Below are 20,939 nucleotides of genomic sequence, written 5' to 3' on the forward strand. Positions count from 1 at the left end.
GGGAAAAGCCCTCAAAACAAAAGAAACACATCATGGTACCCACACTTTCCCGATGGTTGTGGCATTTCATCAAAATCAACAGACTGCCAACATGAAAAAAAACTATATACTTACAAACCTCTTCATTGCAGCAGAGATATTTTTGGTCTTTGAATGAGGAAATAAGGTATAGAAAAGTTACCTACAGTCACCAAAATTTTTATAACTTGATTAAAGTTCCTTAGATTCTATAAAAATCCGACATTACTGAAATCCTTTCACTAAAAATGAAGGTCACTATGATGATCTTATATTTTACCTATATTTTTTTTTATCTTGTAGCACAGACCTCAGGAAGTGAAAATAACACTGCTTCTTCTATTATTATTGAAGCATGTTACAGAACAAATTCTGAAATCTTTAGGACATAGTTTTATGTCCTATCTGATTATACTCTGTGTGCAGCGTTAAACAAAAAATTATGCAGTTCTGTTCTCCCAAAAATACATGTGAGACAGCAAGATCGTTCAAATAGTAAATGAATTTGCGAAGACCTCAGGTCAATTCATGGTAACATACACAATGGAAAGCCGTAGCCCTCTTCCTACTGGCTAGGATACAGATCAACATTGAGGAAAAACTCCAAGAGTTTCTCTTAATTTCAACTAAAAAGGGGGGGGGGACATCCATGCATTTCTTTATGAAATTCCACTGAGATTCTGGTGTTGCAAAGAAATTTTTATTTCCCAGAATAGCTGGCAGCATTGAAAACATATTTATGTTGTATTGGTTTGCTTTGTAAAGCGTTCATATTCCTTTAAAAAGAAATGAGATCCCATAATTTCTTAGACACTTGCGTTCCCTGGCCACAGAGATTAGGGATCTAAATTGCCTCATGATGAAATAAATGTGGAGAGGTGGAGATGAGCAGTTTTAGGGCACTGGGAAGTTGGTCCCTAAAGGAGACCAGCACCCCCAAAGGCAGGTACCAGCACCCCCAAAGGCATCAGAATTGTACTTCTCAGGAATGACGCCAATTTCAGTGACACCGGGCTTCCCTGGTGGCTCAGAAGGTAAAGAATTAATGACACAGCTGAACTCTCTCTGCTCTGTCATTTACAGATTCATGATCGCGTGTTCACAGACGTTTCTTGTACACCTACTTTGTCCCAGCAATTGCTTGCTTCCAGTGCTGGCCTTAAACAAGACTGCCAGGGTTTCTCTCTGCAATATTTTCTCCACTATGACTCTGTTTTCACATTACCATTTGCAATTCTGAACTAAATACCGTGAGCCAAGAAATAATGTCTTTGCTCATTACTCTGGTTCATGACACTTTGTTCATACTGAAGGAAACCAAACCCTGGACTTCGAAAGAAATCTGGATTTTCAAATTAAAGGGGCCTTGCAGGGGATTTGCTGATGAGGAAACAAGATCCATGCCAACAAGTTAGTAAGTGAAGAAACAAGTTTGAAACAGGATTAACTCCCAATCCTGGGTTCTTTAAGACTACCCAGCTCCTGAAGGGCTCTGACTGGATTTAACTGGAAGAAATGCATCAATCCCAGAAGAGAATGTTCTGGGGGGGGTAGAAAAAAGCAGGAAGGTAGGTGGGCGCCATGCTTCTTCTTCACGACTTTCTTTCCTTTCCATAAAGAAGGATGTTTCCAGGAAATTTCTGCAAACTTGGTTACAACTTTTTTCATCGCAAATGGGATGTGCTACAATTTCTTTCTAGGCAAGTGTACATTCAAAAAGGAATGGAGAGTCAAGCGTGTTTCCAGGGGTGTGTGTGTGAGTGTGCAAGTGCGTGTGTACATGTGTAAGGACTCGATGAAAAACACCAAGTAATATAGAAGCAGGAACCAGAAGAGAGAAAGAAAGAGGGTCGGCCTCTCTTGCCCAAAATGGATGGATGCACAGGTTACATTCTAAAAGTGATCTGGCAACCATCTATTTGATTTTTGTGTGTGATTATAAACTGATAACTCTTTCTGGATATTACTGTACTTTATTCCAGCCCATCTCTCCCTAGGGTTCAGAATAACTTCATCATAAATAATCATCCTTGGTTAAAGGCACAATGCAACTTTTTCAAGAAAAGTTAGTCTTTTCTAAACCCTTTTTTTCCGTTATAAACTTTGACCAGTCTAATACTGAATGTTAAGATTTATGTATCTTAGGAGTACTTATTTGGTTCTCTCCTTTTTTTCATTATGAAATGAAAGCAAACTTATGGCCTCGGGTTCATGACATCCTTTACTGCTTGGCAAAGCAAAACGGAAGCGTCAGAGTAATTATTTGGATAATTACTTTAAAAATCTAACTAAGGGAAGAAATGTTTAAGGTAGGCTCTAGAACATTCAGTTCTAGAAACAGTTTTCCATGCTTTTTTGTCAGCCAGAGAGGTTTTAAAACATCTTTAAGATCTGTCATAGGAAGATTTTCTTTTCTAGTTTCTCGAGCTACGAAGCAGCTTTTCTACTTAAAAGTAATACCCCAGGATCCAAAAGTTAGGAATTCCTGACTTTAGCTCTCACAAAAGATAATGTGCCATTTTTAAGAAACATGCCATGAATGAGGGGCTTTCAAAGGTTTTCTCTCACATGTGAAACAAATGTAGGCACCTTATTGCATCCTACAGATTTTTATGAGGACCAGCGTAGAGAAGTCTTCCAGATGAGTATGCTAGCTCAGAACTGGCCAGGTGATAATTAAGGGACACAGGAGAACACACATGTCTGAGAAATCTGCCTGCTCCCCTAACAGAGAAGGTTGTTGGGAGGAAAACCACCTCCTACAACTCCACAAAAACTTTCTAAGATATAAGGTGAACACGGTTTGTTTTTAAATCCTGCTACTCTTCAACAATCAATCCATCAAGGCCCCTGGTCTCTTTTTTTAAAAAAACTAATCATATTTCAAGACATTTTTTTACCCCAAATCTGTGTTGCAATTATGTGTGCCTGAACTAGAAGACATTCTCTATCCTCCTAATTTAGAAAGCAGGCTGTGACAACCAACAGTTTGGGTAAGAGTCGAAGATTCCAATACACAGTTGCAAAGATCAGAATGACATTGAAATATACAAACTGTAACATACAATTTCAACAACACACATATATCATTTATATCCAAAGGCTCACCACCCTTTGCACAAGAGTTTACACTTGTGTCAAAGCTACTGGCTCTTGGGAAGAGCAATAGTATCAAGTATATGTAACATCTATGATGTATTAACACATAAAGAAAACAGCAGTGATAAAGACAGCTCAGCTACTTTTTTTTTTTTTTTCTTAAATCAGTCCTAGTCCAGCAGTTAGCCAGTCAGAAAGCGGGTCACATCTTGTTAGCTACATTAAATACATTAAACATCAGGAGTTCTCCATGGCTCTATTGACAATTCAAGCAAGTGTATTTTGGGCTCCCATCTAATCATACAACCTTAACTGAGTCCCTCTTTGGAACTGAGAGTCAGTCTTCTACCTAAAATTCTACCAATGCTAGTCCCCAAAAGCTCTTTGCCAGCGACCCTCCAGGTATCCATACTCTGCAGAAAGGACAAAATTCCCAGTGATTTCTACTTTCTAAAGAGACTCTGTGACAAACTCCTTCTCAGAACACTTCAACACAAAGCCCCAACTTATAGGCAAAGGGGCGGCCCAGCTGTAGGACCTGTCAGCTCAGTCAGCACTGAGGAGAAGTCAGCGGCATTAAATATTTAAATTGCAGGAGGCAGCCTGGAGTTTTTGCATTTACAAAGTTCTCAAAGTCCTGTCTCCCCTGGCTCCCAGAGTTGCTTGCAAGGTGAAGCTCCTCTCTCAGGCACCAGATCACAAAATTTGCCAAAAACTCAAGCTGATTTGATTTCTGAGCCAGCTCTGGTGGAAGGGAGAGCCCAGGAGACATCCCTACCCTCCATGGGAGAGAGTCAAGAACCCCTCGCCCCCAGCAAGTGGTTTCTGAATCTAACAGGGAAATAGACGATCACGTCCCTCCAGGGCCAGTTCTGAAAAGTACCACGGGTGGCTCTACTGCCCTTTTCACCTCGATCCTGATGACTTTGAAAAGCAAATGCAGGTCAAAGCAGACTTCCTCTGGGATTTGCTTTTTTAAAAAAAAAAATGATTTTGCTGGATGCCAATGAGCATGGAATCTCTTAGAACTCTATCTCAAGAAACACTAAGAGGGGACCGACGCGGAGCCTGCAAGACGCCAGAGTTCTGGGAAAGCAGCATTTCTGGAGACCCGACAGGCGAATCAAGTGCTGGGTTGTCTATCTCAAGATTCCACCAGAAACTGTCCCCACCTTCCAAGAGTTGCTGTGCAAGAAACCCAGCGTTCAAACTCGTGGCTTCATCCTGGCGCTCATTTCCACGTACGCGGTAGGGTCTAGTGGGACACTTCCCGCAGGATGCAGCCAGCCACGCAGGAAAAGCTCGGGCACAGTTTGGGGGCAGGAAAAAAAAAAAAAAAAGACAGCAACACACACCCAAGGTTGAAGTCCTTACCTCTGTGCGGGACTGCAGCCTCTTGTTCATCTCATAGATTCGGTACTCTGGTTGTACCATATAGGGTGTGTGTCTCCTATAGAACGGTCCGAAAGGAGAAGAATAGAAGGGGTCATGTGGTGTGCTGGACATCTTGCCTGCTTGTCGAAAATCAAGCCAAACAGAGTATCAGTAACGTCCATGCAGAGCACATGGGCTGTGTTCTTCCCACTACAAAGTAGCCGCACGCACACGCTCGCACACACGCGCGCGCGCGCATACACACACGCACGCACACACACACACACACTCTCTCTCACACACAGAGGCAGGCAGGCAGGCTGAACACAGTGGCTGGGAACTGCCGTGGGAGCCTCTATAGCGAGAGAGACCGGAGAGCGGGCGGCAGGGAGGAGGGAGGGGGGAGGAGGATGGGGGGAAGAGGGAGGGGAGGGAAAGCCGGAGAGCTGGAGCTTCAGAGAGGGAGGGAGGCTGGGAGAGAGGAAGGGAGGGAGGGAGAGGGGAGTTGGATGGCTTTAGGCATCACTGCTTGTTTTTAAAGAAGCAGTTTGTGGAGAGGTCATTTCCTGTCCGCACCGTAGACTAGTTCAAAAAATATCCTTCCCCTCGCAATCTGACAGAGGTCTAAGGTTTGGTGGGGTTTTATTTTTTGCTTTCCCCTCCAGCCAGGACCCTTCACGACCTGATGGCAGAGCTTGTTAGCATATAGGTGGTTTAACCGCTCCCAGCTGAGCCCTCAGCCCCAGACAACCACAGCCATTGTCATGGATCAGAGAGGTGAGGGCTATAAAACACAGAACAGTGGGTGTCCGGGTCCCCCAAAGCTGAGCTGGTGGTTCACTCCCAGGCAGGCTTCCCTCTGCACTAAGCTCCCTCTGTAGTTTTGGTTTTCCTTGCAGTTTGAGAGCTTGGTGGAGTCTTTGCATTTCAGTCCCTCCCTTGGAGCCCCTTCCTCCCCTGTCTGGCACTTTCTTCCCAGCCCACTCCCTCTCCTTCTCCCAAAGCTTCACTCAGGCTGCTTTAAGGGGGCCTAGATTCAGGTCACTGAAACATTTTCAGGTTAAAAATAATGATTATTTGGAATGTGGAATGCCCAAGAAACACCCATGGTGCAATGGTCTTCTTTCCCTAGGAGACAGAATAAAGGAAATAAAATCTCCCAAAGCAGACCTCCAAGTAAGATGGGAAAAGCAAGACAGAGAAAACTCCTGCAAAACATGTCCATGGAAAATTCAGTTGAGTAGGAAATTGCGAATAATTGAATGGTTTATCCCCAAATAACATGCCCAACTCTGATGGAGACAAGGCCTTTATTTTCTAAGATGGGTTATGTCCATGAATCTTTTCTCAATCATGGTATATGATAACTGGAAGAAAGCCTGCACCACCCAGAAGAGGGGAGAGAATGTCTATAGTGATGAAATGATCTATATGACAATCAAATTCTGCTGGAACCAATGATAACCAGACATCTACCCCTTAAACAAAGCCCAGGTATAAAAGCACAGAAAGTGTAAATGTTTTGAGCCAGTATCTAGCTAGGTCAGTGGTATTAAAGAAAGAAAGCAGAGACTACCAAAAAGCTTGATGCATGTAAGACTTGAATGTAAATGCATGCAAATGAGACATTTCTTCTTTTTAATAAGCAGGTTAATTAACTTTCTGCCCCAACCATGGCTTGGGGTATCTGCAAGTCACTAGCCAACAGGGGATAAGGTATTGCTAATTCTGCAATTTACACTGTTAAGAATACTCAGGCATCAAAATGCCTCCAAATTGTGGTCTTGATTTGTCCTCCATAACTGCATGAAATTTTTGCAGAGTCCACCTCAAACTTACAATGCAACCCAATACAGTAACTGTCTCTTGCCAGGATGAGATTAGGGAAGGCCTTACATACACTAAGGCTGGTTGGAAGGCTTCCTTCCAGAGGACCCCAGGGCAGGCCAGCACACTGGGTTTCAGGTTTCATTACAAATCCAAAAGCTGGACCAAATTTGCTGCAAGGTTTGTCAAAACACACAACCTTCTAAAGACAGGATTTCAAACAAATTTGGCTTGATTTATGTTTTGGAATGATGGCCACTGCAAAACCTAGCCGTTGCCTGTGTTTAAATTCCCCAACTCAACTCGGCCCAAGAGTTCAGTGCCGCCCAAGTTTGTGTTTACGTTGGAGAATTAAAGTAACACCGAGCAGGCCGGTGCAGTCCCATACTGATCAAAACTGGGAAAAGCTCAGCAATCCATTTAGGGAATCCCTTTCTGAATAAGGTGGAGTTTTGCTCTCATATTTCTTATAGACCGTTCCAAACGGTTATTGGAAATATTTCTTTCTGTTAATACCTAAAGATTCCAAGTTTGGAAATACCTGATACTGTTCACACATCCACAATTCTCTTCTGACTTGGGGTTCATCCTTATTACAAGCCGAAGGTTGATTATAGAAAGGGAAGTAAGCTTGCCCACGTTTTCCCTTCAGTGTTTTCTCCACTGTCAGCGGGGTAATGCCCAAGCTCATTAAAACTTTCCTCTCTCTGCCTCTCCATCTCCTTCTGCCTGTCTCTGTGTCTCTGTCACACACACACACACACACACACACACACACACACACAATTTGTTTATTCATTTGCTATACTCAATCTGCCTATAGTTACAATCTCATTTCATGCTGGCAAGCATTGGCCCTTTGGTCCCTTGCTTACCTACAAACCCCTACTCACCCTCCTCTCCAATTAAAGTGGCTCCTGCTCTGTGAACCTTGTTTCTTTTTTCATTACCCATTCACTGATGCGTTCATTCCACACATACTTCATTGGCATCGGAAGACGGCACAACTGGAACACTGGCCAGAGAACATCTCAACCCCGGTTCCACCACTTACCTGTCTTGTGAACTTGACCAAGTGCCTTCATCTCTGTATGCCTTGGGAACCTTATTTTTAAATTTGGAAAAATAATCGTAACAATCCATAAGATTGCTGCAATGGATTAGATGAGATGATGCACCAGAATGGATTAGAGCCCACACATATGACTGCTCAAAAATGTTACTATTAGGTACCTAATATATGCATAGGTAGGTGCTAGGAAACATAATTTCAAATTGTAGTGTATGCTATGAAAGAAAAAAAATGAAAGAGATAAGAAATATTCAATAATGTCCCCCTTTGCATAAAGGGTATTTTCTATATTCTTCTATTGGAGAATTTATACATAGATGTAGTAATTGCTATTTTTTTATGAAGTCCTTACTATGTGGCAGGCACTGTGCTGACTGGTTTACGCAAACATTCTTTACTAATCTCACAACAAACCTGTGATTGATGGAATTACTGTCCCTATTTTACAGATATGGAGACCAGGACTTGGAGAGGCTAAGAAATACCTTCAAGATCAAATAAGGACAGTGACAAGATTCATACCCATCTGCCTGAGTCTTACGCATTTTGCTACTTTGAACCTAGGTCCATCCTGCTCATCTTTAGAGCCTCGCTGTTCTTTATCCCCGGTAGCCAGCAGGGTACTGAGCCCTTGGGTAGGTACCCAAGCCATGCGTACAGAATTAATTAGAAAAAAAGGCAAGAGCATGAAATGGCTCTCATCACCTGGATTTTAGTTTTCGTCCTGCTCAGTGTCAGACACCCATTGTCCCCACTTCTACCCTGAAGCCTTGCCAAACTACTTCTGCTTTTTTCATCGTCCGAATCTTCTAGCACGTACTCTCAAAGTCACACCGTTAGATATTTAATCCTTTGCATGATCAAGTTACCTACTTGGTTTTACCACTTCCCTGCTTCTTTTGTTTTTCTGGCTTTTCTTACCCTTTTCTTAAAATTTTTATTTGATATTGGGGTATATTTGATTTACAATGTGGTGTTAGTTTCAGATGTACAGCAGAGGGATTTAGCTATACATATGCATATGTTGTCATTGTTTAGTTACTAAGTTGCGTCCAACTCTTTTTGCAACCCCAAGGACTGCAGCCCACCAGGCTCCTCTGTCCATGGGATTTCCCAGGCAAGAATACTGGAAGTGGTTCTACACAAGGATCGAACCCTCATCTCCTGCTTGGCAAGCGGGTTCTTTACCACTGAGCCGCCAGGGGTTCCCACATGTGCATATCTCTGTTCTTTTTCAGAATCTTTTTCCATATAGGTTATTACAGAGTACTGAGCAGAGTTCCACATGTTGTCCAGTAGGTCCTCATTGAGTATCTGTTATACATATATGAATATATTTGTGTGTCTATGTTAATCCCAACCTCCTTATCCCTCCCCCACCACTAAGGGACCAGCTATGACTCATCTTATTCTATCACAGCGTTAAGCCTGAGAAGTGAAAGAAATGTGCTCATTTGAAGCCTGTAAATCAACTCTTTTGGGAAACCATAAAGAAATTCAAGAAGCAATGTTTGTATACCGTAAGAGTGAACACGTCTAACCCCGGTGCAACACTTCTATTACCCCCCAAATTGAACCATGCTAGTTTGCATATAATTTTGCACGCTGTGTTGAATATGCCCCCAAAGTCCTCTCCACAGACATTCAAGATGCCCTAAAACCTGGTCTGACCTTTGAGTTGGCGGCTTCATCTTACTATAGTCACCCTGGGTCTAACCCACAGAGAGTTTGTTTTTCCCTTCACTTGAAATACTTGCCAACAGCTTACAAAAACAAAGACTTTCATGTAAAATCCAGATTTTCCTCTTCTCTTGAAAAGAAGCTCTGGCACCCCTTGGCGCCATCTCTGCCGGCACGGCAGCATGCAGTAGGACCCGTTAGTACCTGTCCGTCCTCCATGGTTTCCATCACCACAGTCTTCACCAGCTTGTGTCCCTAATTTCCATTTGCCTGTCTGACTCGTCTAGGTATTGGAGTCATCCAATTGCAAGGGCTTCAGTTCCTTCTGCTAAGCTGTGTTTGCTTTAGAAAGCTGGCTTTCTTACCACTCTTTTGTTGTCTCTCTGCCTTTCCTTGTCTATATCTGTGCCTTTTATTTTTTCTTTCTGCCTCTTCATTCCATAAGCATTTAGCTAACATATACATGCAAGATACAGCTGAAATGTGACGGGCAGATAAAATAAACAGACATGAATATTCTCTTAGAGGATGCACTTTGGAACTTCAGTGACTTGGCTTGAATCTTGCATTTAGCTGTGTGATCCTAGTCACTTAACTTCTCTGTGCCTCGGTTTCCTAACCTGTGAAATGGGCTAATAGCAATCCTATGTTTTTTATGAGAATTAAATAAGTCAATAAAAGTTCAAAATTAAACCATACTAGTTTGCATATAATTTTGCAGGTTGAGTATTGAATCACCCCTAAAAGTTCTCTGAACAGACATTGAGGATGCAATAAATTGACTGGAACAGTGCTTGCACTTGGTAAGTATTCATAGTTGCTACTGCTACTATTAGAAAAAGTACCAGGGATTACTCAACCTCAGAAATACATGTAAAATGACACTGTGGAGTGTGAAGGACAGGCTCAGATAGGAAGTAGGCATTAACACTAGAGATAAGGCAGAAATAAATCCAAGGCATCTTAAGGTAGGTATCTTCAAACTCTATCAAAGGAAAGCTAAATAATGTACAAAGAGCCTTCAAGGAAGGAGGAATGTATTCAAACTAGTAAAGTTAAAGAAGGCTTCATAGAGAAGTTGGCATCTGTGTTTATCCTTGAAGGATGTGTCAGAGAGACAAAGGTGAGAGTCTGCAGAAAGTCATGACAGGCAGAGGGGACACTAAAGAAATGAAGATATTTGACATCAAGAAAAGTCAAGAAACTTTGCAAAAGTAGAAATAGTGAAAATTGTTGATGCCTCTAGAAGGCCTTAGGTACCATTTTAAGAAGTTTGCAGTCTGTTGCATGGATCCTGGGGAGCCAATCAATGACAAGATAAGCCCTTGGTTTGAGTGAGAGGACATACAGATATGAAGAGGGTGGCTGGGACTCAGACAGACCAGAGACTGGAAGGAGGCTCTGGGAGGCTAATTTCAGCCCCAGGAATCCCTCAAACAGTTACTAAGTAACTTCTCTCTGGAACAGAGGAAACAAGACCCCAAGGGGATGCTGAAAACTTCTCTCCTTGCTTTTGGCTATCACCTGAAAATAAGATGAGTGATGACTTTCTAGAACTCCTGAAGGCTGACTTCTCATCTGGATCAGTTGTCCTGATTCAGGCATTTAAAATTTATAAGTGGAGTCAGTCTGCAGCTCAGGAGAGCCTTGCTGACGGTCCCAAAGAACTTGGAAATCTGTCTCAACCTCGAAACTTTGGAGACATCTTGAATTTCCTTTTTTAGTGATGTCTACAGTCATTCTCTACCGTTCTCTTGCCTAAACTAAATTCACTAAGTATTTGTCGTGGCCAAGAAGGCTTCCCTGGTAGCTTGGGCTTCCCTGGTGCCTCAGACAGTAAAGAATCTGCCTGCAATACAGGAGACCTGGGTTTGATCCCTGGGTTGGGAAGATCCCCTGCAGAAGGAAATGGCAACCCACTCCAGTATTCTTGCCTGGAGAATCCCATAGCCAGAGGAGCCTGGTGGGCTACAGTTCATGGGGTCAGGAAGAGCTGGACAGGACTGAGCTGCTAAGCACAGCAGAACATAGCGCAAGAAGGCTGTAGCTGCTGAGAACAGCTCAATGGTAAAACCCAGCCCCACAGCATCGACCACCCAGTATTCATTTCGTCACTCCGTAAGTCCATGGAATGACATCCATGACCAATTATCGAAATGTCCTATCCATGGGCCATCACTTTCTATCACTGAATTCTGTTGGTCTGGTCTCTGTCATTATTTGTAATGATGTCTGTATTGGCTATTTCCTTTCCTCTTGCTTGCGTCTGCCATGAAATCATAAATTCCATGAATGCTGCTGATATGTTGGTTTTAGCCACGCATGTGCACTCAGAATTTAGCATGCTGCCTGGCACGTGTGGGTGCTCAGTATATTTTTGTAAAATAAATAGGTAAACACTTATCAGAATGAATTCGATGAGCTATCCTAGCAATTTACATCCCTTAATTCTAGGCCAGTCTGTCCATAATATATAGATAAAAAGCTATTATAGACGGATGTGTAAAAGCTATTATTCATTCATTCATTTACTCACTCAGAAAGCATCTAGTGGGCATTTATTACAAGTCAGTTACTATGCTAGGTCCCAGCCAAACAAAAATGGGCAAATTTGATAACTGAAGAAACTCCATTTTCAGAAGCCTCTACCCCATAAGGTTCTCTGTCATCATCTTAAATTGTCCAAAAGACCTCAGAGCTGCTGTTGAGGCTTCTGTAATCTACTACTGACCCACGCCAGACCGTGTGGTCAAATGTCAAAGACGTTGCACTCTGAATTCAGTTTTGTCACTTCCTCATTGTGTGAATTAGATTTCACACAATTATTAAATCTCTGAAGTTAGCTTTAGTTTTCTTTATTTGTAAAGTAGAAATAACAGCACTAATTTCATGGGGCCATTATGGGAATTTAGGAAGAATACTTGCTACTCAGTAACTAACCCTTACACAAGTTTTACGAAGCTTGAGACATTGTTCCATGTGCTTTATGAGTACTAACTAATTCAATCCTTGCAACAAGGATCACTCTTATTTGATAGATGAGAAAGCATAGACATAGAGAGGCTGAGTAACTAGTCCAGGGTAACCCACATGGTGGTGGGTGGGGTGGAACTGAACCCTGGCATTCCGGTGTTCGCTGTTGAGGCTCTCAGTCAATATCGTCCACAGCCTCTTGTCCATCTGCCCCCTAGGTTGTGAACTGTTTGAAAACAGAGAACAGGCCTTTTCTAATATATGGTAAGGTTTCGCTGGTGGCTCAGACAGTAAAGCATCTGTCTGCAATGCAGAACACCTGGGTTCGATCCCTGGGTCAGGAAGATCCCCTGGAGAAGGAAATGGCAGCCCACTCCAGTGCTCTTGCCTGGAAAATCCCATAGATGGAGGAGCCTGGTGGGCTACATTCCATGGGGTCACAGAGAGTTGGACACAACTGAGTGGCTTCACTTTCACTTTCAGTATATGGCAGCACAGACACGCAACATCCTTTGCCGCGAAAAGAGGAAACGTAAATGTGAACACGAACGCCGTGCATCGTTTGGGACTCTTTGTCATTGTTCAGTCGCTACGTCCTGTCTGACTCTCTGTGACCCCGTGGACTGTACCCTGCCAGGCCTCTGTGTCCATGGAATTTTCCAGGCAAGAATACTAGAGCAGGCTGCCACTTCCTACCCCAAGAGGTCTTCCCAACCCAAGGATCAAATTTGCATCTCTTGCTTCTCCTGCATTGCAGGCGGATTCTTTACCACTGGTGCCACCTGGGTGGCAAGTATTTCACACGAGCCTGAATGACAGCCTGCACTGGTGCAATCTCTATTACACAGACTCTTTTCTAACATACTAGGAATTATTATCCAGAATTATTATTGCCCTCTGTTTTCCCAGACCTTACTTTCAGTGCCACTTCCCTGCCCCCCACAGCATCTGCGCCCCCCTTCACCACCCTATCTGCCAGAACCCCCTTTGCTTCTCTAGATCTCAGCCACAGACCTTGTGCTCCCAACCCATGGGCTTCCCAGAGAGACCGCAGATTGGCTGCCAACACCCTGAAGACAGCAAGGCTGCCCAGTCCCCCAAGGCCTGCCAAGGACAGATTCTACCTGCAACGTGGACCCAGAGAGTCATTCTCGAACAAAGGAACCCCAGAGGCCTGAACTTACTCAGAATTGACTTCTGCGTCCTTCTATTATTGGGACTGACATTTGAAGTGTGAGTACGTTTTTCTTTTATAAAAGCCCTACCCTAATCCAAGATCAAACAATTTATTTTGGAAAATAACTGTACACAATGGTACATTTTCCAGCCCCGGCCAGGTCTCCCTGTCATTTGCCATCGCCTTTGAAGTGCTTAACAGCCGAGGTAACTTGGGGTGGCACCTGGGCTCCTGACAGTGGCATGGGTGTCTCTGCTGTTTGCTGGGGACGCGTCACTTGCCCCTGCTTTTATCATCACTCTTTTTCTTCTCCCTGTTTCGTTTCCCAAGTGAATTGTCGTCGCCTAGTCTTGTGCCCTTCGTTTCTAAGGGCTGGGGAGGACCTTCTTATGTGAATGGCCTTTAACTCATCCCACTGTTCCCCCAGACTTGGTATTTGCATTATTTCTCATTTTTCTCTAATGTAACAATCCCTGCATGAATATTCTCATTCTTTCCCCCTCCCCCAGGCCTATGAAGGTATAACTGATCAATAATAATCATATCTCTTTAAGCAGTGCAATGTGATAATTGGACGTGTGTATACATTGTGAAATTATTCCCACAATCAAGTTAATTAACACATTTGTCACCTCACACCTTTTGGTTGGTGTAATGATTGTAGACCTTTTTGCACACCCACATTTATCCACAACAAAATTCTAAAATAAAATTGTCTTAAGGCAAAGGGTATGGACTTTATAAACCATTAGTGACATGTTAGTAGCTCAGTTGGTAAAGAATCCACCTGCAAGGCAAGAGACCCCGGTTCGATTCCTGGGTCAGGAAGACCTGCTGGAGAAGGGAAGGCTATCCACTCCCGTATTCTTGGGCTTCCCTTGTGGCCAGCTGGTAAAGAATCTGCTGCAATGCGGAAGACCTGGGTTCAATCCCTGGATTGGGAAATCCCCTGGAGAAGGGAAAGGCTGCTCACTGCAGGGTTCTGGCCTGGAGAATCCCATGGACTCTATAGTCCATGGGGTCGCAAAGACTGAGTGACTTTCATTTCACTACCAAATTGCCCTATAAATGAATAGGAGGGATGGAGTGCTACCAGCAGTTTCTAATTTTGACTTACTATGGAGGTGAGCATGATAGATGCTTGTGAAGAAAATTCATACAGGTCTTCAAAGTACAAAGGAAAAAGAGACATGTACCTGGCTTTCTCTGTTGCTTATATTCTACAGAAGGACCCAGCAGGTCACCTCTGGGTCAGCCCCCCCAGCTGTCACACATCTACTGGATGCTGGTAACAGGGCATCCTCTATACAGGACTGTGGCTGGCAGACAAATCCCTGACTCTTTCACAATCATAAGAATACAGAACAGTGACTATCTGGCATTCATCCTTCAGGCTTGGTTGTAAATGTCACCCCTTTAGAGGGAATTTCTCAACTCCCCAATCTATATTTCAGCTTTTTAATGCTCTCATTAATAAGATTCAGAGGCCCTGAGTGCTCTGCATAGGAACTAGCACCCTCAGAGTACTTTGTACTTAACACATCACGACAAACCAGGTCTGGGTACAATGACTGTGCTCAGTAGCTTGGTCATGTCCAACTCTGTGCACCATGGACTGTAGTCTGCCAGGCTCCTCTGTCCATGGAATTTTCCAGGCAAGAATGCTGGACTGTGTTGCCACTTTCTGCTGCAGGGGATCTTCTTGACCCAGAGATCAAACCCATGTCTCCTGCATTTCCTGCATTGTAGGCAGATTCTTTATCCACTGAGCCAATTGGGAAGCCCAATTGATTATTGGTATGTTGTAAATATTTCAAAATCTATAGCATATCATGAGAAGTGTTATCATTTACAAACTAATTTCAAAGTGAATTGATCTTGAGAGTCCCTTGGACAGCAAGGAGATCCAACCAGTCAATCCTAAAGGAAATCAGTCCTGAGTATTCATTGGAAGTACTGATGCTGAAGCTGAAACTCTAATACTCTGGCCATCTAATGCAAAGAACTGACTCATTTGAAAAGACCCTGATGCTGGGAAATATTAAAAGCAGGAGGAGAAGGGGATGACAGAGGATGAGATGGTTGGATGGCATCACTGACTCAATGGACATGAGTTTGAGTAGGCTCTGGGAGTTGGTAATGGACAGGAAGGCCTGGCGTGCTGCAGTCCATGGGGTCACAAAGAGTTGGACACAACTGAATGACTGAACTGAGCTGAACTGATAGCATATTGTGAGAGGTGTCATCATTTACAAACTAATTTCAAAGTGAATCGATGTTTTATATACATGATGAACCGTATGCTCAGTTCAGTTGAATAAACCTCTGTTGGCACCACAATGCATCAGGTACTAGTCAAGTATCAAAGACTGGGATGCTTAATTTTATGTCAACTTGACTGGACTAAGGGGTGCACAGATATTTGGTCAAACATTATTCTGGGTGTGTCAGTAAAGGTGTTTCTGGATGAGATTAGCATTTGAATTCAAAGACCGAGTGAAGCGGATTGACACTGATTTACGTGTCTGCTTTTGTGCCAATACCACACTGTTTTAACTACTGTAGCTTTGTAGTATAGTCTGAATTTTGGGACCATGATTCCTCGAGCTATCCTAATGACTGCAAATAAAGTCACTGTTGTGGTTGTTGCTAAGTCATGTCAGACTCTTTGTGACCCCATGAGCTGCAGCATGCTATGCTTTCCTCTCCTTCACTATCTCCTGGAGTTTGCTCAAATTTATGTGCACTGAGTCAGTGATGCCATCCAACCATCTTATCCTCTATCGTCCCTTTCTCCTCTTGCCCTCAATCTTCCCCAGCATCAGGGTCTTTTTCAATGAGTCAGCTCTTTGCATCAGGTGGCCGAGGTAGAGGAGCTTCAGCTTCGGCATCAGTCTTTCCAATGAATATTCAGAGTTGGTTTCTTTTAGGATTGACTGGTCTGATCTCCTTGCAGTCCAAGGGACTTTCAAGAGTCTTTTCCAGCACCACAAATTGAAAGCATCAAGTCATTAAGCTTAAATATATTATGACTCTATTTCCAATAACCTAGAGAATAATGATGGTCCATGACATGATCTTTCAAGAGAGATTTGCAACATCACCTTTGGATGCTCCTGTGCATCCGTGCTAAGTTGCTTCAGTCGTGTCCGACTCTTTGTGACCCCGAGGAGTGTAGCTCGCCAGGCTCCTCTGTCCATGGGATTCTCCAGGCTAGAATACTGGAGTGGGTTGCCATGCCCTCCTCCAAGGGATCTTCCTGACCCAGGGATTGAACCTGTGTCTCTTATGTCTCCCATTTGGTAGGCACGTTCTTTCCCATTTGTGCCACCTGGGAAGCCCTGGATGCCCCTAACCACCCACTTAAGTATCTGGGTGACTATGCATATAATACTTTTAAATCTTTTTTTTTTCTTCAAACTAACAATTAAAGTGAGATTGGTTGGTTGCTTCCAGTGTTACTGGACAAACGGAAGAAAGAAAAAGATGAGCTCAGAGCCTCAGATTCTCCATTCAAGTGCCATGTAAATGACTTAAACCCTTCTATATGTGTCCCAAAGGAGAGGCTTATCTCCTATAGCTGCAGGACTGAGATTGCAGAAAACCAAACCCAAAGTCTCATCCAACCAGCCAATTACAATCTGAAGAGAGGTTCAGCCTTGTAGATGGATTACTGTTAAAGTGAGGACCCTGACTGGGAAGAAATGGAACCCTGAAACTTGGGTTGGGGATGTGTGTGAAGACCTTGAGGATGCTGGGGACTTTGTGCCCCTAAATTCTGATGAGTCTTCTTCACTAGTTCAAGAGGTTTCTTCATCCCCAGTGAGGACTGCTTCTCCATCCCTGGCTGAGGGGGTAACCCTGCATGGTCTGGGGAAACAGTAATGACCAGCTCTGAGGCAGTTATGTGAGACAGCCCTGATTCTCCTCAGGACCAACCCCCAACCCTATGGCATGCTTCTAGACCCATAACTAGACTCAAGTCCGCAAGTCCTCAAGGTGAGGTGCAAAGCACGACCCATGAAGAAGCACACAAAATGGAAAAGACCTACTTGAGTGTTCTTTCTTCTATTAATTTTTATTGGACTATAGTTGCTTTACAGTGTTGTGTTAGTTTCAACTGTAAGCAAAGGGAATCAGCTATACATATACCTATTTCCCCTCTTTTTTTTGGATTTACTTCTCATTTAGGTCATCACAGAGCACTGAGTGGAGTTCCCTGTGCTGCTTAGATTCTCATTAGTTATCTATTTTATACATAGGATCAGTGGTGTATGTATGTCAGTACCAATCTCCCAATTCATCCCATCCCCCTTTTCCCTCTTGGTGTCTATATGATTGTTCTCTGCATCTGTATCTGTTTCTGTTTTACAAATAGGATCACCTATACCATTTTTCTAGATTCCACATAAATGTGTTAATACATGATATTTTTCTCTTTCTGACTTACTTCACTCTGTATGACAGTCTCAAGGTCCACCCACATCTCTGCAAATGACACAACTCCATTCCTTTTTTATGGCTGAGTAATATTCCACTGTATATATATATACCACATCTTCTTTATCCATTCCTCTATTGATGCACATTTAGCTTGCCTTCATGTCCTGGCTATTGTAAATAGCACTGCTTGAGTTCTCTAACTTATATAGACACAATCTGAGGGATATGAGTGGGAATGGGTATTAAGGGTGTGGACTATTGGTGGAAGAATCATAAAGTTAGATCAGGCCAGGCATTGATATGGGCTCACGGATCTGAGATTCTGTGCTTCGTATTGTAGCTCAGGGAGTTAGAAGGGACTCTAAGAGTTTTGTTGCTTGGTTGGCTGGCTGAAACGTGGACTTGGAAAAGGTGATCAATGGTGGGCAAACTAGAAATGCTGGATCTTCCTGAATTTAATGTAGGTAAAGAGATATGTAGTTTTAGGGACTGGTGTGTTAAAGTGGATTTGTCACTTAAGACCTACCCACTCACCTTGTGAGGGTCCAGAAGACATACATTTCACAATTACTGTAAGAAGTAAAGTTGTTTTGTTTTTTTTTTGGGGGGGGGGCTCTAGCATCCTGTAAGATCTCTGATCACTTTTCTATTTAGTCTAGCCCTCACAATGTGAACCACAGTCCCTGAATCGGGAAATCTAAATGCACTGAGGGTAACTGGACTCCAGGATCCTATGGCCAAATGGAAACATTCAACTACCAGAGGCGAGATGGGTCTGGTTACCATCATGGGCAGAGGCGTCAAAACACCAATCAGAAGAGTTTAACTCACCCAACCTGTGATGTTGGCTATTGATCACGTGGTTCCTAGCAGTGACGTGGGAAACCTACTAAATTCTTACTTGCCCTGAATAAATAGCAAAGTTCAAGGTGAAATGAACAGAACTTCAATTGAGTCATAAAGATAGAGACTCACAGCCTCTTCATTAATTCCCAGACTTGAGCCAGTTGACAGACCTGGAATCGCTAAGATTGATCCTTTTGAGGAAGGCTCCCAGTACACTGCCAAAATTTATATTGTTAATCATTCTCCCACCCCTCCCCAAAGGGATCTGTGAGTTTTTATCATGGTAAGTGTGTATTATAGAAGAGGAAATAACCAGACTTTTAGGGGATACTGAACTGAACTAATTACAAGGAACCCAAAACATTACCAAACTCCAGTAGCTAGTGGCTGCTGTTGTTGTTGAGTTGTGTCCAACTCTTTGTGACCCATGCACTGCAGCATGCCAGGCTTCCCTGTCATTTACTGTCATGGATTCTTTTCCAGCTGAGCTACCATGTAAGCCACTGTCTCCCGGAGTTTGCGCAAATTCACGTCCATTGAGTCAGTGATGCAATCTAATCATCTCATCCTCTGTCGTCCCCTTCTCCTTTTGCCTTCCACCTTTCCCAATATGAGTCGGCTTCTCTCATCAAGTGGCCAAAGTATTGGAGCTTCAGCATCAGTCCTTCCAATGAATATTCAGGGTTGATTTACTTTAGGATTGACTAGTTTAATCTCCTTGCTGTCCAAGGGACTCTCAAGAGTCTTCTTCAGCACCATAATTCAAAAGCATCAAATCTTTCGTGCTCAGCCTTCTCTGTGGTCCAACTCTCACATCTGTACATGACTACTAGAAAAACCATAGCTTTGACTATACCAGTTAGAGTAGATTCTTATTTAGGTCATGTGATCAATGAAATTTTAGCTCAGGTTCATCTCATGGTGGAGCCATGGGTCCCCAGTCCATACCTCAGTTTTGGAATGCATAATTGAAATAGACTTGCTCAGCTACCAGCAAAATTCCTACATCATTTCCCTGACTTGTGGATGGAGGGCTAGCATAATGGGAAAGACCAAGTGGAAGTCATAGAACAGCCTCTGCCTAGGAAGACAGTAAAAATGAAAGAAATGGTACATTCTTGGAGATTAGAGTCATCATCAAGGACCAGAAAGAAATAAGGATGGGGATTCCAACCACATCCCCATTGCACTTGCTTATTTGGTCAGTGCAGAAGACAGATGGGTCTTGGGGAATAACAATGGCTTATTGTAAAGTTCCCTGGGTGGTGGCTGCAGTTGTAACTGCTGCACTAGATGCTGGGCTTCCCAGGTAGCAGTCGTGGTAAAGAAACCGCCTGCCAATGCAGGAGACGAGAGATTCAGGTTCGATCCCCACATTGGGAAGATCCCCTGGAGGAGGGCATGACAACCCACTCCAGTATTCTTGCCTGGAGAATTCTATGGACAGAGGAGCCTGGTGGGCTATGGTCCAAAGGGTTGCAAAGAGTCAGACAGGACTGAGGCGACTGAGCATGCACACACAAACCAGATGTCGTTTCATTGCTGGGGCAAATTAACACATCCCCTGGTACCTTGTTTGCACTATTGATCTGGCAAAAAAATTTTTTTCTATACCTAACAATAAGCATCACCGAAACCAGTTTACTTCCGGTTGGCAAGGCCAGCAAGGCACCTACACTGTTCTACCCTAGAAGTATGTGCACTCTCCAGTCCTGAGCCATGGTTCACAGGGATCGTCCTCACCTTCCCCCACACGATAGTAATCCAGCCCATTATGTTAGTGACATGATGATTCATTCTTGTGAAGCATGGGCAGCAACTTCTCTAAACTTATTGTTAAGATTTCTAGAGATTTCTAGGGTCCCAGTGGGATGGGGCATGTGGAGGTATCTTTTCCAAGGTGAAGACTGAGTTCTTGCATTTGCTACAAAGGAAAAGATACAGTGCCAATAGGGCCTTTGGAGGCCACGTGTTCCTCATTTGGGTGTGTTACCGTGGCCAGTGTACCAAGTGACTCTTGAAGCTACTAGTTTTGAGTGAGACCCAGAAGGAAAGAAGGCTCTACAACAGGTCCGGACTGCCATTCAAGCTGCCCTGCCACTAGGGCCACATGGTCCAGCAGATCCAACGATGCTCGAAGGGTCAGCAGCAGGTAGGGATGTTGTTTGGAGCCTTTGGCAGGACTCTCGAGGTGAATTGCAGCACAAGCCTTTAGGACTGCGGAGCAAAACCTGCCACCTTCTGTGAATAACTACCCTCCTTTTGAGGAGCAGCTCTTGGCCTGCTACTGGGTCTTGTGTGCATGTATGTGCAGTCGCGCAGTCGCTCAGTCCAACTCTTTTGTGACCCCATAGGCTGTAACCCACCAGGCTCCTCTGTCCATGGGATTCTCCCAGCTGGAATACTGGAATGGGTTGCCATTTCCTCCTT

The 20,939-nt window shown here is 43.6% G+C and overlaps 1 protein-coding gene and 1 long non-coding RNA gene across 9 annotated transcripts in view; one reads left to right on the forward strand and one right to left on the reverse strand.

Annotated features, from left to right (window-relative positions):
* LDB2 (LIM domain binding 2) overlaps positions 1-4,888 on the reverse strand; it is a 453,319-nt gene extending 448,431 nt beyond the window's left edge. For 3 of the 8 annotated variants that reach the window (XM_061420898.1, XM_061420899.1, XM_061420897.1), the window contains exon 1: positions 4,492-4,885. In XM_061420898.1, the coding sequence (XP_061276882.1) occupies positions 4,492-4,623 (132 nt within the window). In that variant the 5' untranslated portion in view covers positions 4,624-4,885. Of the gene's footprint in view, positions 1-4,491 lie in introns of all 8 variants that reach the window. The other 5 variants (XM_061420904.1, XM_061420905.1, XM_061420902.1 and 2 more) reach the window with 3 other exon arrangements.
* On the forward strand, positions 1,068-14,100 carry LOC133249891 (uncharacterized). The gene is made up of 3 exons (XR_009737158.1): positions 1,068-1,586; positions 7,840-8,025; positions 13,043-14,100. It is a non-coding gene; the product is annotated as an uncharacterized LOC133249891 (long non-coding RNA).
* The last annotated feature ends 6,839 nt before the right edge of the window (positions 14,101-20,939 follow it).

This window comes from Bos javanicus, chromosome 6 (assembly GCF_032452875.1).
Source record: "Bos javanicus breed banteng chromosome 6, ARS-OSU_banteng_1.0, whole genome shotgun sequence".
NCBI lineage: Eukaryota > Metazoa > Chordata > Mammalia > Artiodactyla > Bovidae > Bos > Bos javanicus.